This window comes from Bison bison, unplaced genomic scaffold (assembly GCF_000754665.1).
Source record: "Bison bison bison isolate TAMUID 2011002044 unplaced genomic scaffold, Bison_UMD1.0 scf7180017864370, whole genome shotgun sequence".
Classification (NCBI taxonomy): Eukaryota; Metazoa; Chordata; class Mammalia; order Artiodactyla; family Bovidae; genus Bison; species Bison bison.
In genome coordinates, this window is record NW_011494942.1 from 12,848,392 (window position 1) to 12,863,666 (window position 15,275).

At 37.8% G+C, this 15,275-nt stretch overlaps 1 protein-coding gene across 6 annotated transcripts in view; it reads left to right on the forward strand.

Annotated features, from left to right (window-relative positions):
• PPFIBP1 (PTPRF interacting protein, binding protein 1 (liprin beta 1)) overlaps window positions 1-15,275 on the forward strand; it is a 205,954-nt gene that overhangs the window by 160,334 nt on the left and 30,345 nt on the right. For 4 of the 6 annotated variants that reach the window (XM_010856018.1, XM_010856019.1, XM_010856017.1 and 1 more), the window contains 6 exons: window positions 700-831; window positions 5,661-5,753; window positions 7,996-8,110; window positions 9,701-9,733; window positions 11,387-11,448; window positions 14,704-14,788. In XM_010856018.1, coding sequence (XP_010854320.1) covers window positions 700-831; window positions 5,661-5,753; window positions 7,996-8,110; window positions 9,701-9,733; window positions 11,387-11,448; window positions 14,704-14,788 — 520 coding nt within the window. The remainder of the gene's footprint in view (window positions 1-699; window positions 832-5,660; window positions 5,754-7,995; window positions 8,111-9,700; window positions 9,734-11,386; window positions 11,449-14,703; window positions 14,789-15,275) is intronic. The other 2 variants (XM_010856020.1, XM_010856022.1) reach the window with 1 other exon arrangement.

A 15,275-nucleotide genomic window follows, 5' to 3' on the forward strand; every position in this document is an offset into this window, starting at 1 on the left:
CCATAGCTTTGACAAGATGGATCTTTGTTGGCAAAGTAACATCTCTGCTTTTGAATATGCTGTCTAGGTTGGTCATAACTTTCCTTCCAAGGAGCAAGTGTCTTTTAATTTCATGGCTGCAGTCACCATCTGCGGTGATTTTGGAGCCCAAGAAAATAAAGTCTCTCACTGTTTCCATTGTTTCCCCATCTATTTGCCGTGAAGTGATGGGACCGGATGCCATGATCTTAGTTTTTGAATGTTGAATTTTAAGCCAACTTTTTCACTTTCCTCTTTGACCTTCATCAAGAGGCTCAACCGTTGAACAAGGATAATTCATGGGTTATCCTAATGAGTTTCTATCTCATAAGATTGTTTTGAGGATTGAACCACTTAGTACATGTAAAAACAAAACCTTTCACATAGCAAACATAATATCGTCATCAGTGTTATCACAGGCTTAAGAATATGTAAGTTTATATATGTGTTTATCAGTAGAACATATGTCTCCCAAAAAAGCAGACATGTGCTGCTTATTGAACACTAGTTTGGTTCAATGGAGGTTAACTAAAGCAAATAATTTTTCCAGATGTATCTGTTTAGAATTAATCTTCACATCCTCTACTTAATAATACTGTTTTACAGTCATAAGAAAGACACATCCATATGTGACTGTTTATAATAAAGCAACTTTTGCATGTATCTCTTCAATTCTAATAGGAGCTTCTGAGTAGGACATCCTTAGAAACTCAGAAGTTGGACCTGATGGCTGAAATATCTAACTTAAAGTTAAAACTGACAGCTGTAGAGAAGGACAGACTGGATTATGAAGATAGATTCAGAGACACGGAGGTAAGTGGTGCCCTTTCTCTCACTTTATATACATATACATACATACACACCCCCCCTTGGAGAAGGAAATGGCAACCCACTCCAGTATTCTTGCCTGGAGAATTCCATGGGCAGAGAAGCCTGGTGGGCTACAGTCCATGGGGTCGCAAAGGGTTGGACACGACTGAAGCGACGTAACCACGTATGTATGTACACATACATATATATGTAGATATAGGGCTTCCCTGGTGACTCAGACAGCTTAAAAATCTGCCTGCAATGCAGGAGACTCAGATTCAGTCCCCAGCTTGGGAAAATCCCTGGAGAAGGGAATGGTACTCACTCTAGTATTCTTGCCTGGAAAATCCCATGGAGAGAGAAACCTGGTAGATTACAATCCATAGGGAGATCTCCTGCAAAGCAGGAGACCATCTCTCTGTCAACAAGATCCCCTGCAGAAGGGAATGGCCACCCACTCCAGTATTCTTGTCTGGAGAATTCCATAGACAAGAGGAGCCTGGTGGACTATAGTCCATGGGGTCACAAAGAGTCAGACATGACTGAGCAACTAACACTTTCATTTTAATTTATATATATGCATACTTATATATCTCACATACATATATTTCTAGAACAAGTTGAAATTCCTTGGAGTTGTGAAGGAGAGGCAGTTAATTACTATATGCCCTCATTATCCATACTTCTTTTTAAGAATAAGCTTACATTGACTTTTTAATCACTAAATGATAATATTAACTTTTATTTTGAGACTTTTGATATGAAATATTAATCCTTTCACTCGCCTTTAAAAATACTTTTGACTTTAGGACATTTGGAGCTTCTGTCTGTCTGTCTGCCATTTGTGTATCCATCTGTCTGTCCGTTCATCTCTTCATCCATACTGATTCTCTTCATTGTGGAAATAATGGATTCAAGTGCATGACTTTACTAATAGTTCTTATTTAGGCACATTGATTATTCAGTATATAATAAGTAGATTTTTAAATAGGTGTAGCAAACATGCTTTCATTATGTACTCATCACAGATTTTAGAGGTCATTTAATTTGGACTTTTACTTTTGGTCTATTCCACATGCAAGTCATTCCAGTTAATAAATACAGCTCATTATACTTTTGTGAAATTCAGGGTAGATTTTACAACTTGAAGTACCCCTTTTCATGGCTAAACATGCTTGCTTGTTTGTTCAGCTTAATTTATTGTTACTCTAGGTCTTCTAGTTTGTTAACTGCTTTTTGTCAGGAGGTGCAGTGCAGAGCATATCCATATGAAATCTACTCATTAGAAAAGAAATATAAAGAGCTGTAGAAATTTTTTTCTCTCCTAGGGCCATCTCTTCATTTTTCTTTATTTTGTTTGCTTGGTTGGCTATGGAGAAGTGTCATACTTAGCTACAAAATGGGCACCAAGAAGGAGAGAAGAGAAATCATTTACTTACTCTTCCCCTCTGTTTTTATTTCAAATATTTATTTTATGCTGACTGCATGCCATCATAATATGAGCTATATTACATGGTTTCCACTGTATGAAAGTCCTTCCTAGATCTGAATTTAATAAGGTTTATACTCTTAAGTTGCAAAGAGTCAGACATGACTTAGTGGCTAAACAACAACAAACACTCCATTGCTATTTTTAGAGTTAAATTTTCTGTCAAATATATAACTATACTGGAAAGTCTTGGTATATGTATTATTTCCTCAGTAGCAAAAGGAAATCCCAACTTAGCTCACATTTTAATCTTAAAGCTCTTAGTCTATTTTTCATTTAACTGAGACAGGAGCTCTTAAAACTTAGAAAACTACTTAGTTTCTTTAAAATTCTTGCTTTTGTGCTTTCTTTAAAAATCTGTTTGGATATTTCTTCTTTTCCTTTTTTGTCCTTCCCTGACTCCACAGCTGCTGTATAAAATGGTGGTAGAATTCAGTCAACAGGTAGCTAAGGTGGCAGTAGAGCTAACTCTGGTGTCAGGAAAGAAGTTCACAGTTTTGAAGCCTTAAGGGGTGGGTTTACTATACATACAAAGTTTAGGGAAAGTCTTAACCCATACTGCTGCTGCTGCTAAGTCTCTTCAGTCGTGTCCGACTCTGTGCAACCCATAGACGGCGGCCCACCAGGCTCCCCCGTCCTGGGATTCTCCAGGCAAGAACACTGGAGTGGGTTGCCATTTCCTTCTCCAGTGCATGAAAGGGACACGTGAAAGTGAAGTCGCTCAGTTGTGTCCGACTCCTCGAGACCCCATGGTCTGCAGCCTTCCAGGCTCCTCTGTCCATGGGATTCTCCAGGCAAGAGTACTGGAGTGGGGTGCCATTGCCTTCTCCATTAACCCATACAATTGTGCTTAATTTGGATGCAAGATGTTAACCAACCATTAGGACTAAGTTGAAGTAGCTGGCTGTTTTATGATTTTTTTTTTTTGTAAGATCCCAGAGCAATATTTCTATCTCTTGACTTTGTCTGCATTTTTTGTAAAACCCTTTTTTGGTGTTTTCTTGCTTCACTTATGCGTTGCCTCAATCATATGCAAGGTGATCTTGTCACCAAACCTCTAGTAAACTTCAGTTCCTGGTAACTTTCTAATATATTCAGCACTATTGGTAAGATATAGCATGCCTTTTAGAGATTAGAGATTATGGGATATTATAAACTGCTTTTATATACGAAAATAATTGAAGTAGTCTTTAAGATTAAAACTAAAAAAGTTAAAATGAATACGCTCATTTTCCTACCTTTTCCCCTTAATTGAAATGTTTCTCTGGCTGTTTCATGAATCCAAAATTCTTTAACTTTGTCTTAAGATTTTAGGTTATTTGGAGATTAATTTCTAAGGAAATGGTGGAGTGTGGGGAAGAAGTAGAAGTACAGGCACTTCCAAAAGATTAGGGGTAGAGAAGTCTTGAAACCTTGGAAGACAGGGCTTGCCTATCCCAGAATTGCTGATAGGTGGTTAGCATTCAACAGTGCCCCCTTCTGGTAAGAATACAGATATCAGAAACGAGTTTCTGTGGAGCCCTAGTTTTCTGCGAAGGAAAAGAGAAAGATAACAAGGATTTTCACTTTCAAAAGTACTGAACTTCTGATAAGAAATTACTTGGAAATAATTTGTATTACATTTTTTAAAGTTTCATATTTAGGAGCTACTTCCAGATTTTCTAGCTTGAGTTATCATGGAAAGATAGGGCTTCTTTCAGATTAAAAATTTATGTTCATACTTATAGTATTACCTCAAGGGATAATTGGGTAGTTCTTTTTTAATAGAAAAATGACCTCAATTTATAATTCTGTTTTCTTCATTTGTTTCTTCTTTATAAATTGCCACTATTTCTAAAGGAAGTGGTAAAATACAACAATCCAAATAGAATTCAAAGCTGAGGAATTCCAGCAATCAACAATTCAACAACAGAATAGAAACAATCCAAATAGAATTCCAATCCAAATAGAATTCCCTTTAACAATAAGTGGGAAAATATATCTGTGGAAGACCAGATTGATTAAAGATTACTAAGAACTCATATTATGCAAGAGTGCTTAATAAATGGTAGATAAATGAATAGGAGAAACTGGACTTTTCCCTCTTACTTGAATTATGAACTTACAGATAAACTAAATCACAACTTAATCACAATTAAAATGTTATTAAATGATGTCAAACATTTATGTCATTCATAAACAGAAAATAGCTTCTTATTGAAACACTGTATTAACAGTTATAATATTCAAAAGTATTATGTAATACTAGGTAATACTTTGCCCCATTTTACAAGAAACTACAATTTAAAAACCTGTAGGTTAAGTATATTTCACTAGAGCATCCTTTACCTGGCCTCTGTGAGGTTGAATCATTACACTTTAATATCATTGTTCTGTTTGTTTTTTATAGCATTCTTGTGTAATTCTTTTCTGTTACCTGGGAATCTGTGGCTCAGGAATAAATATCTTGAGAGGAACAAAAACACGTTAACCATTGGTGGAAGCTTCATACCTTGTTGTTAGAGAAGAGGCGTCTTCACAGACTATTTGAGCCCTTCTTCTGGATGACTTAGTATTGTTTTGCATTCTGATTTCTTTTTCCTACTCTCTGGCCTGTGGACAAAAATATGTCACTATTGCTCAGAATATTTAGACTATGTTTACAAACAAATTAGATTTTCTAAAATAAAAGTAGAAAAGGTGTATGATTGTATTTGTATTATGAAAACATTAGGGTTGCTTTCTTTTGCATTTTTCCAAACATAAAATTATATTATGATGCTGAATATATTTGTAAATGACAGGGCTCTCATCTAACCTCAAATTTAGAATCCTTGGTTTAAAGTGTTTGAATTTCATTCATTTCTCCCAGATTGGGTTGAGGAAAAATATGTATCTTTTGTAGACAAATTAAGTAATTAGAAAAATATTTTTATAAATATCCATATATCGCTGAAAGGGCCCTAAAAGTTAATGACTTTACTAAAGAAAATTTCTCTGGATTATTTTAAAAAGATGGAGTTCATATAGTGATTTTTAATGTAGAAATATTTGCTTAATGATAACAAGTAATCAGTTACCTTTCTTAAAAATTATTGTCACTTTTCATTTCCATAATCAGTCCCATCATTTTAGGGCGGAGGCAGTGTTTTCAATGGAAAGATTCAATGGATCTTTCAGTGGATCCGTGGAAAGATTCAATGGAAAGATTCTCAAGGAGACGCATTCATTCCCATTTGTCTAATCTCACTCATCCAGCTATAACCCAAGAGCCATTGACTGAGGATTTCCAAACTGCTATTTTGGTAGGTAAAATAGGTGTTTACTGCTTTCCTAATGTATTTCCTTGTTTGTTTTTGGACAGGGGCTAATGCAGGAGATCAATGATTTGAGGTTAAGAGTCAGTGAAATGGAAAATGAAAGACTTCAGTATGAGAAAAAGCTGAAATCTACTAAGGTAAGTTTTCACAATGGCGAAAAATTTTATATAAGTGGCTCCACTACTTACCCATGATCAATAATATAGATAAAATACATTTTCTACTTAGAATGTGATAAAGAAGGCATTTTAAGGCATTTTACAAGTGAACAAAGTTTTTCCCCAAGCCGGAGACCATCTAGAATTTAAACACTATTGTTCTGAATAAGGGCTTCTCTGGTGGCTCAGTTGGTAAAGAATCCGCCTGCAATACAGGAGACCCTGGTTCAATTCCTGGGTCGGAAAGATCTGCTGGAGAAGGGATAGGCTACCCACTCCAGTATTCTTGGGCTTCCCTTGTGGCTCAGCTGGTGAAGAATCCACCCACAGTGCAGGAGACCTGGGTTCGATCCCTGGGTTGGGAAGATCCCCTGGAGAAGGGAAAGGCTACCCACTCCAGTATTCTGGCCTGGAGAATTCCAGGGAGTGTATAGTCCATGGGGTCGCAGAGAGTTGGACACGACTGAACAACTTTCACATTCTGAATAAGTAGAGAAGGGAATCGCACCCCACTCCAGTATTCTTGCCTGGAAAGTTCCATGGACAGAGGAGCCTGGCAGGCTGTAGGTCCATGGGGTCCCAAAAGAGTTGGACACAACTCAGTGACTGAACAGCAACAATTTTGAATAAGAACCAGGGTTGAACTAATTTGATAGAACATAACCTGTCATTTCTCTCAGTTATCTAACCTCTTTTATAAACTGGTACTGTGTTCTTGGTTACTTAGCTTGTCTTTTTCTATCTGTAGTTTTCTTTCACTCCTGTCTCTCTACCAGTCTTTAATGGCCAAACTTTCTAGCATGAAAATCAAGGTGGGTCAGATGCAGTATGAAAAGCAGCGGATGGAACAAAAGTGGGAATCACTGAAGGTGTAGTAGACCTTGGGTAATGGGTCCATGGCCTGTTGCTTTCTGGCTTGTGTTGTTTTGCTGTGATGGTGTTTTTAGTGGTGTGTGCATTCATTTTTTTGTGTGTGTCCCCTTTTTTTTTTTAATATGTGTAAAGCTAATTAAAGGGACATTGCAATCCCTAATATTGTTTTCAGAAGCACATGAAATAGTGAAAAGTAATAAACTTGTAAAATAAAAGTATTTGTTTATAAATTAAATCTCATTGTCTTAGAATGAGATCCAAGCATGGTAAAATAATTGCAAAATTATTCACCTGGGAAAGACTCCTCTTTGGTATCAGTAATAAACGGTCTTATTCTTTCAAGACTTTCTCAAAGGTAAATGCGTGCATCAAGTAACGCTACCATGGCAGTGAGTAGATGTTACTGTTTAGTAAGCATAGTAGAACTATAACGAAGCATAGAAAGCTCATGGCAGCACTTCTTGACAGGGCTACTGAAAATTCCTTATATTTGGTGTTGATTCCCACCATAAGTAAAAACTATAATAGGCCAACTTCTTAGCTGCTTTGGAGAGCTACATCTTCTCATAATGCTAAACGTAATAGCTATCTTTACCAACTGAAAATAAAATGTTATATTGAAAATAAAGGCACACTTATTAGCATTGCATAGCTTTATTTCCTGTGTTAAATATAACCAGCAGCTGAAACAAACTTCAGTAAATAGAACATTGGATTTAAGGTCTTAAATAGTTGTGTAGTTTTTTTTTTTTTTTTTTTTAGATTAAAGAATCTCTTTTTTTCCCATTGTTGTAGGAGATTCTATTCTTTTACCTTAGTGATGAGAAGGAATTATTTAGTCCCATGACTTAAAGTTGTTTATTGCCTGCTGCCTTATCCACTAATTAAGTTCTGTCTTGTCTAGGGAACATGAGTACCATCTTGAAATGCTGAATAAATGTCAAGCAAGTCTAATATATTTTTCAAATTTGTATTTTGTTTTGCTTTTATGACACTAAGCATCTAATTTGATTATCTTCTTTGATTAACTTGGTCAGATGTTTTATTTAACGTAAGATTTAAACCTTAGGGCTGCCCTAGTCCTAATTACACTTTAAAAGATTCATTTTTAATTTGTTTACAAAGAAACTTGAAATAATTATACCACAGTTATTATAAATTGGACTTTTATTAATTATCTTGCTTCCTGCTTATCATTGCCACTGATTTCTGAAGTTTGTGTCTAAATTCTTGTAGTTTTTTTTGTTTCATTCATGAAAACTAATTATTGACTCAAGAGTTAACAGACTCTCAGAATATTCCCTTTTAGTCATAATCTACTGTTTTTGAATGAATTTATCATTTGTAGGAGGAGCTGACATCTCTGAAAGAACAACTGGAAGAGAAGGAATCTGAAGTGAGAAGACTACAAGAAAAATTGGTTTGCCAGATGAAAGGAGAAGGGATTGAAATTCTTGATCGAGGTAAGAATATGTATTAAACATTTGTTTTCTTCTTTTGTTAAAACCGTCACAATCTATGAAAGAATTTGATGTTAGATGATGTATAACTTTAGCATCAAAGAGAGAGAGAAGCAGCAGAAGCCATCTGAGCCTGGGACCGCAGAGACTCCTCTGAGACTCTTCTCTGTGCTTGGGCACATGTTAACTTCCTCTTGAGCAGCCAGAGGAGGGCACCTCTGTACTTTTGCGGATGGTTATTTTAGATTAAGCCTAATCATTGGTCTTAATGTTAGTTGCTCAGTCGTGGCAACTCTTTTGCAACCCCATGGACTGTAGCCCACCAGTCTCCTTTGTCCATGGAATTTTCCAGGCAAGAATACTGGAGTGGGTAGCCATTCTCTTCTCAAGGGGATTGTCCTGACCCAGGGATCAAACCCAGGTCTCCTGCATTGCAGGCAGATTCTTTACTGTCTGAACCACCAGGGAAGCCTACATGGTTAATTATTACATGGTAAATTCTCATCATGAGAAAGTTCTTGTCCAAATTGCAATTTTCTGTGCAGTGAGGGGCTTGAATGAGATTACCTCCATAGTCTTCTTGGCTCTAGATTGCCCTGGCTTTATTTATCTGCAGGTATCACAACTCCCTATCCATCTGAAAATTCAGTTCGTCCAACATTGAGGGAAATGGATCTTTTGTCTCTGTTTCCACATATATAGAGGGACATTCACAGGCAGGTTATGCTTTCAAGAGTCTTAAGAGAAAAATGGATTCATAGGACTTGTGAGCTATAGAGGCTACGTTAGAGTAATGCTACCCAAAATCAGATCTGAGGACTAGCACTGGTCTATGATTAGGATAAGACAGAGGATGAAATGGTTGGATGGCATCACTGACTCGATGGACGTTAGTTTGAGCAAGCTTGGGGAGTTGGTGATGGACAGGGAAGCCTGACGAGCTGCAGTCCATGGGATTGCAAAGCGTCAGACACGACTGAGTGACTGGACTGAACTGAACTGGTCTGTGAACCACTTGTTAGCAGTACCTGGCCAGACAAGTATAGGCGTTAAGAGCTAGTGTTTAGAAACTCATGGAATCTGATGCTGACATAACATCTAACTGCGTGATCAGTGGGCTCATCTTGTTGAATAGGAAATGGATCATTTCAGTGCTGTTGAAATTGAATGGTGAGATGGAGATAACATAAGCAGTGTCCTCATCATGTTCAGGGGGTCATAGATCAGACTGTAATGGAAATATAAAAAGCAACTGATGCCACATTAGCTGGTTTTTCATCACAGTGTTTAAGAAGCATTTGTACATGGAAGGCCCAATTTTAATATGAGAAAATCAAGTCTCAGAAAGATGAAGTAACAGAGGTAGTAACTCAGATTTACGTCTTCTGATTAATTACATGAGGTTCTAACCTCACAGAAAGCATTATGGTATTATAGTGCCAGTCCTGAAGTCATAAAATAATGCTTCCTATTCAGTCTTTATGAGATTAAAGTCTCTTTACTTTAGGTAAAAAGAGACCAAATCATAGTGCTTTTGAAATATTATTGTTGTAATATATGCTAACTTCCAATTCAATGGGTTTTCCTGCACAGATGAAAATTTTAAAAAGAAGCTCAAAGACAAAAGTAAGGTTTTTGGTGTATTTCCATGAGCCTTCACATTCACCCAAAGTACTACTTGGACTGTTCTTTGCATGTGTTTTTAAAACATTTCTCTCACCAAAGATGTAAAATTGCTTCATCAATAAGCTCCTCATTTCTTCAGAATTTACAAAATAGAGGATAACTAACAGACAATAGAAGCAGGAGTAAAAGACCATTTTGCAGATTGTACCTGAGTCAGCCCCTTTGCTCTGCAGGATTCAGCAGAGCCCCCAGACTGGTGGAGGCGAGGAAGCATTTTCTCGTGGCCTGAGATACAGGGTCAGAGGAGAAAACAGTGTTTGTATTCCAATGAAAATCTGCTTTAAAAAAAATAAATTTATTTATTTATTTTTGACTGCACTGGGTCTTTGTTACTACATGCAGGCTTTCTCTGTTGCAGTGTGTGGGCTTGAGGGCATAGGCTCAGTAGTTGTACACAGAGTTAGTTGTCCCTCAGCATGTAGGATCTTGGCAGACCAGGGATCAAACCCGTGTGCCCTGCATTGGCAGGTGGGTTCTTCACCACTGGACCACCAGGAAAGTCAAAACCTGCTGTTTTTAAAATTTACCACAGTTAACAATCATTTTGAACTTGCTTTTGCTTGCCAGTGTTTTGTAGCCCACTTTTTCACTGAGATCTATATTAGGGGGTTCTATAAACATACCCTCTTGTGTTACAAAAGAAATTGTACCCAGGCTGACTAACGGAGCCTAGATTATATAATGCAGGATAAAGATAAACCCTTAGTGGCCTTTCCTCCAGATGTTAAATTCTTCAGGAAGTTTGCCATTTAAAAAATAATAATAAAAGCAGTTCCTACAGAGTATACCGTAATTGAAAATGTTATATCTCTGCTGGATGATGCATCATTGTGTTAAAACTCACCTTTAGTAGTATTTTTTCTCTTGGAAGCAGACAATTTTAGCTAAACTTTTTTCTCTAATTTTTTAAATTTGTGATCTCATTTTGGATTGACTTTTCATATTTAAAATATTTGTTTTTATGATTAAAGTAGCATGCTTTTCTATTTGAATATCAGGTTTTAAGGAGAATCACTTACTTTGGCCCTTATATTTTAAGATAGTATTGGAAATGAAGTTTATAGATGAAGCAACGTACTTATTATCCTTCTGTATGGAATCTACAGCTAGCTTCTTAGCATGACACTCATGTAAATATCACATTCCATCAGGCTGTTACCATTTGCGTCTCTGTCTTGGTTATAACTGAACATTTTCTCTGCTTTTGTCATATATATGCCATTCATCACTTTCACCTGCTTTATTATAAGTTTCTTCTGTTAAAACTCCATGTTTTTATTGTTATGGCACTGAATTTTCATCTTCAGCGTTCTTATCAGGATTTTGTTCTTGCTTTGAGAGAGGGCAGTTGTTTTTTTTTTCTAGAATGATGACTATTAAGGTGAGCTATAATAGAAAGTGTTCATTTTTCAGATTTTCCCTAAAAGAGAATATAAATGGGTAAATGTGCCTTTAAAAAAAAAAAAAAACAAGCAGAATAAATTATTAACATTTTTACCTTAAAACATTTCAACATGAAGAGTCAGTAGTTTCTTGTTATTTTCACACATGTTTAAAAAAACACATTTCTGATTTGATGTTGTGATGTTTCAGATATTGAAGTACAAAAAATGAAAAAGGCTGTGGAGTCTTTGATGGCAGCAAATGAAGAAAAGGTATGTAGGTGAAATTTAACTGTTTATTTGGATATGTTACATCATCATTTTGATCATTCCATGCATGTTCATCAGATACCCTAGTTTGAAAGAACATCCCCTAAACAACTGACATTAAGGGGAAGCATTCTCCCTTCCTGCCCAAGTGGACCTGCTCTCAGTGGGCCAGTGACATACTTGTGCTATGTGGATAGCACAAGTAGAGCCCGCAGAGAATCCATCCCTCCAGCCCACCGTCTTGAATTTAGAAAGTGTTCAAGCTATCAGATCAGCTTTTTACATTCAGGTGACAAATGAGAGAAAGGACATAGCCCATAGTACCTCCTTTCTGTGGTCCCTGGAAATTCTGGGCCACCATATGAACTCTGAAGGAGGTAGCCATGGCAGTTTTAGCTTCACCATCATGTTGACTTTAATCTCTATGAACACGTTGCTTCCTTCACACTGTTGACCTCTTTCACATCTGGGATTGTCTCTGCTCTCCTGTGTGGTGAGATGCCAGGAAACAGGCACAGGCACCATAATCAAGATGGCACGAGGCTTTGTTTGAGATGCACTGGCCTAATGCCAACATCTCCAGGAGGGCTTCTCCTCTAGCTGTTGCTTCTTCTCAATGCCTTCTGCTCAGAGCAGGGACGCAGGCCCTTAATAAAGTAACATGTCTCTTTGGCTTCCCTGACCAACCACATACCCAGCAGGCAGGTTCAGATCCTGTCACCAGAACTGTCCCCCCCTCATGTCCCTTAATGAGTAGAACAAGGAGACATTTTCCCACAAAAAGAGTTAACTTCGAGGAAATAAAAACCAAGCCAATGCTAAAGAACTTTGTCTTGATCTTTTTCTCATCATAAGCTTCCTTCTCTTTCTTGCCTAACTCTGTTTATTGCCTTTCATTCTTTTTGTTCTTTATTCAACGGAAGTAAACTCATTCTACCCACCCACCCATATATAGGTTTATTTGTGCTAGTCTTCCCCACATCAAATAAAAAAGTCATTAGCAAGCTGTTCACATAGATTGAATTTGAGAAAAACAACAACAACAACAACACTAAAATTCGTTTTGTTTTCATTTCTCTCCATCAAAAAGCAACAATAGCAAGCAAAACTCCCAGTGTTGTATGAGGGCTTATTAGATGCTCAGACTTCTCTAAGAGCACCAAGAGTGACCTAACTTCTTGGTGGTTCCAAGAAGCCTTCAAAGAGGACGTATTTGGGCAAATCCTGAGTGAGAGCAAGAGTCATTCATCAGGAAAATGAAGTGTTCTGGGCAAAAGATCCATGAGCAAAAACACAAGTCAAAACCAAGTCTTGAAACAGCCACGGCATACTGGGAAAGTTCTGGAGCCATGAGATACAGATGGAGGACATGAGTGTATGAGGGGGTGCTATAGTGAAGCTGATGATTAAACGATTTGGGGTCTCAGCTTTAGACCTGGAACTGTGACATAATTAAATTGCCGTGTTAAAAAGCCAATTCTGGTGGCAGAATAGAAGCAAGAATAAAAGAAAGAGAATGAAGACAACAATTAAGAGGCTGTTAAAATAGGTGAGAAATGAAGATGTGGAAACAAGGCAGTGGCAGTGAAGTGATAAGGAGGGGGCGGATTTTAGAGAAATTCACTGGTTAGCAAGAGTTTTAAATCTTTGGATTTGGGAAATATTTTCTGGTTTGGGCAGTGGGTTGAATGAGGGTACCCATAAAAGAGTTAAGGGAATCCAAGCAGAGACTCAAGTACTCGGGGCGAATAACGAGCTTCATTTTAGATGTATTCAATTTGTGATGTGTTTGTGGGACATTACAGAGATTTCTCATAGAAAGTTGGAAAATGAATCTACATTTTAGGATTAATGTAGGATTATAAGTTGGTGGGCAGTGAACCCTGTCAATTTTAGGAGAAATATAGAGTTGAATTATGTAGATTGGTGGGGACAAAACTATAGTTGATGTATCAGTTTGCTTTTGCTCCGTAATAAATCACATTTGTTGATTCTCATACTTCTGTAGATTGGCTAGATTGTTCTAGTCCAGGCTGACTTTGCTGATCCTCTACCATTTGCTGGTGGCTGGGATGGGGCTGGATATTCACATGTCTGGTGATTGACAGACTGGGTTGTGTCTTCTCCAAATGATCTCCCTATCTCCATTAGGCTAACCTACGCTTCTTCACGTAGTGGCCTCAGAGTTCCTAGGGCAGCAAGAGAGGGCACGCCCCAGTGTGCAACTACTTTTCAAGCCTTTGCTTTGAACCCACATTTGTTATATATCATTAGCCTAAGTAGGTCATATGGTCATGCCCCAAATCCATGTTGGAGGGAGCTAGGGGACCCATGTTTATCATCTACCAAACTGAGGGCCTGGGAGAAGAGAAGAGGGTAAAGGAGAAAACCCTGAAGCTCTAACATTTCATATTCTGGGTTGGGATGATAGCGTGGGGTGGAGTTGGGGGTAATGAAAGTGAATATTCATCTGCTCAAGGATTAATAAATCAAGACAGAAGAAAAGAAAGAGTGGAGAGGAAAATGAAAGAAGGAAAGTGGGGGCAAATCAAGTGCCACCTGGAGATGAGATTCGGAAAAGGATGAAAAGTGTCCATTGTTTTTAGTAAAGAGAAGGTCGTGTGTGTGCTGTGTGTCCGACACTTTGCAACCCCATGGACTGTAGCCCGCCAGGCCCCTCTGTCCATGAGATTTCCCAGGAAAGAATACTAGAGTGGGTTGCCATTTCCTACTCCAGGGAATCTTCCCAACCCAGGGACTGAACCTGTGTCTCCTGCGGCTCCTGCATTGGCAGGAGGATTCTTTACCACTGCGCCACCTGAGAAGCCCCGAAGAGAAAAGTCCCTGATGACTAATTGAAGCAACTTTGACCGAGTGTTGTGAGAAGGGGAAACCAGATGGAGATTGATGGTGGCTGATGAAGATAACAAGTATAGATCTTTCTTTCCAGCTCTGACTTACGTTAGAGAGGAGAGTAATTAAAGTTGATTTTTTTCTCGGCTTTTTTTTGTATCTTATTACCTTGTTTTGTTTTTGTTTTTTAAAGATGGCAGCTGAAGGATAGGATCTCTAAATTTAGAGGTACTTTTTCTATGTCTCTGATGTATGTAGGAAAAATATTCTAGACATTAGCAGTTTTATTAAAGTTTAGAACTATTCTTTGAATAATGTAAATAATTCACATCTGCTCATTCTTTGTGTCACAATTACTTTTATTGTTTTAAAATCAAATATTAAAAATTATTATTTTATTAATAGGATCGGAAAATAGAAGATCTTCGACAGTGCCTGAACAGGTATAAGAAAATGCAAGAAACAGTGGTTTTGGCTCCAAGTAAAAAAGGTATGTAGCTCTAAGAGCTTTTCTGCTTGAGTTGATTTTACGTGGCTGTAAACTTTTTACATTTGGCCTCAATTGCTATTATTTCAAATTAGGTGGGTCATCCATTCATTCAGCAAAGTTATTAGGCATCTCTTCTCTGCCAGAAAAAGTGTAGGCTGCTGAGTGCAGTCTTGTTTGGTTGCTCAGACAGAGCCATCCCCACGTATAGGGGACATTCCAGAGTGAGAATCACAGCATGTGCGAGAGCCTCGGTGGAAAAGGATCTCAGTGCATAGAGCATTCATTGTACAGCAAACTAACATAACATTGTAAAGCAGTTATACTCCAATTAAAAAAAAGGAGACGCATGTGCCTGAAAGGTCGTGGGCAGAGGAGAGAGTGAGACAGATGAGATAATAGAAGAGACACAGCCAGATCATGCAAGGTGAGGAGTTCAGCTCTCATTCCAGCCCAGAGGATCCACTGAAGGGTCTTAACAAGTCAGTGA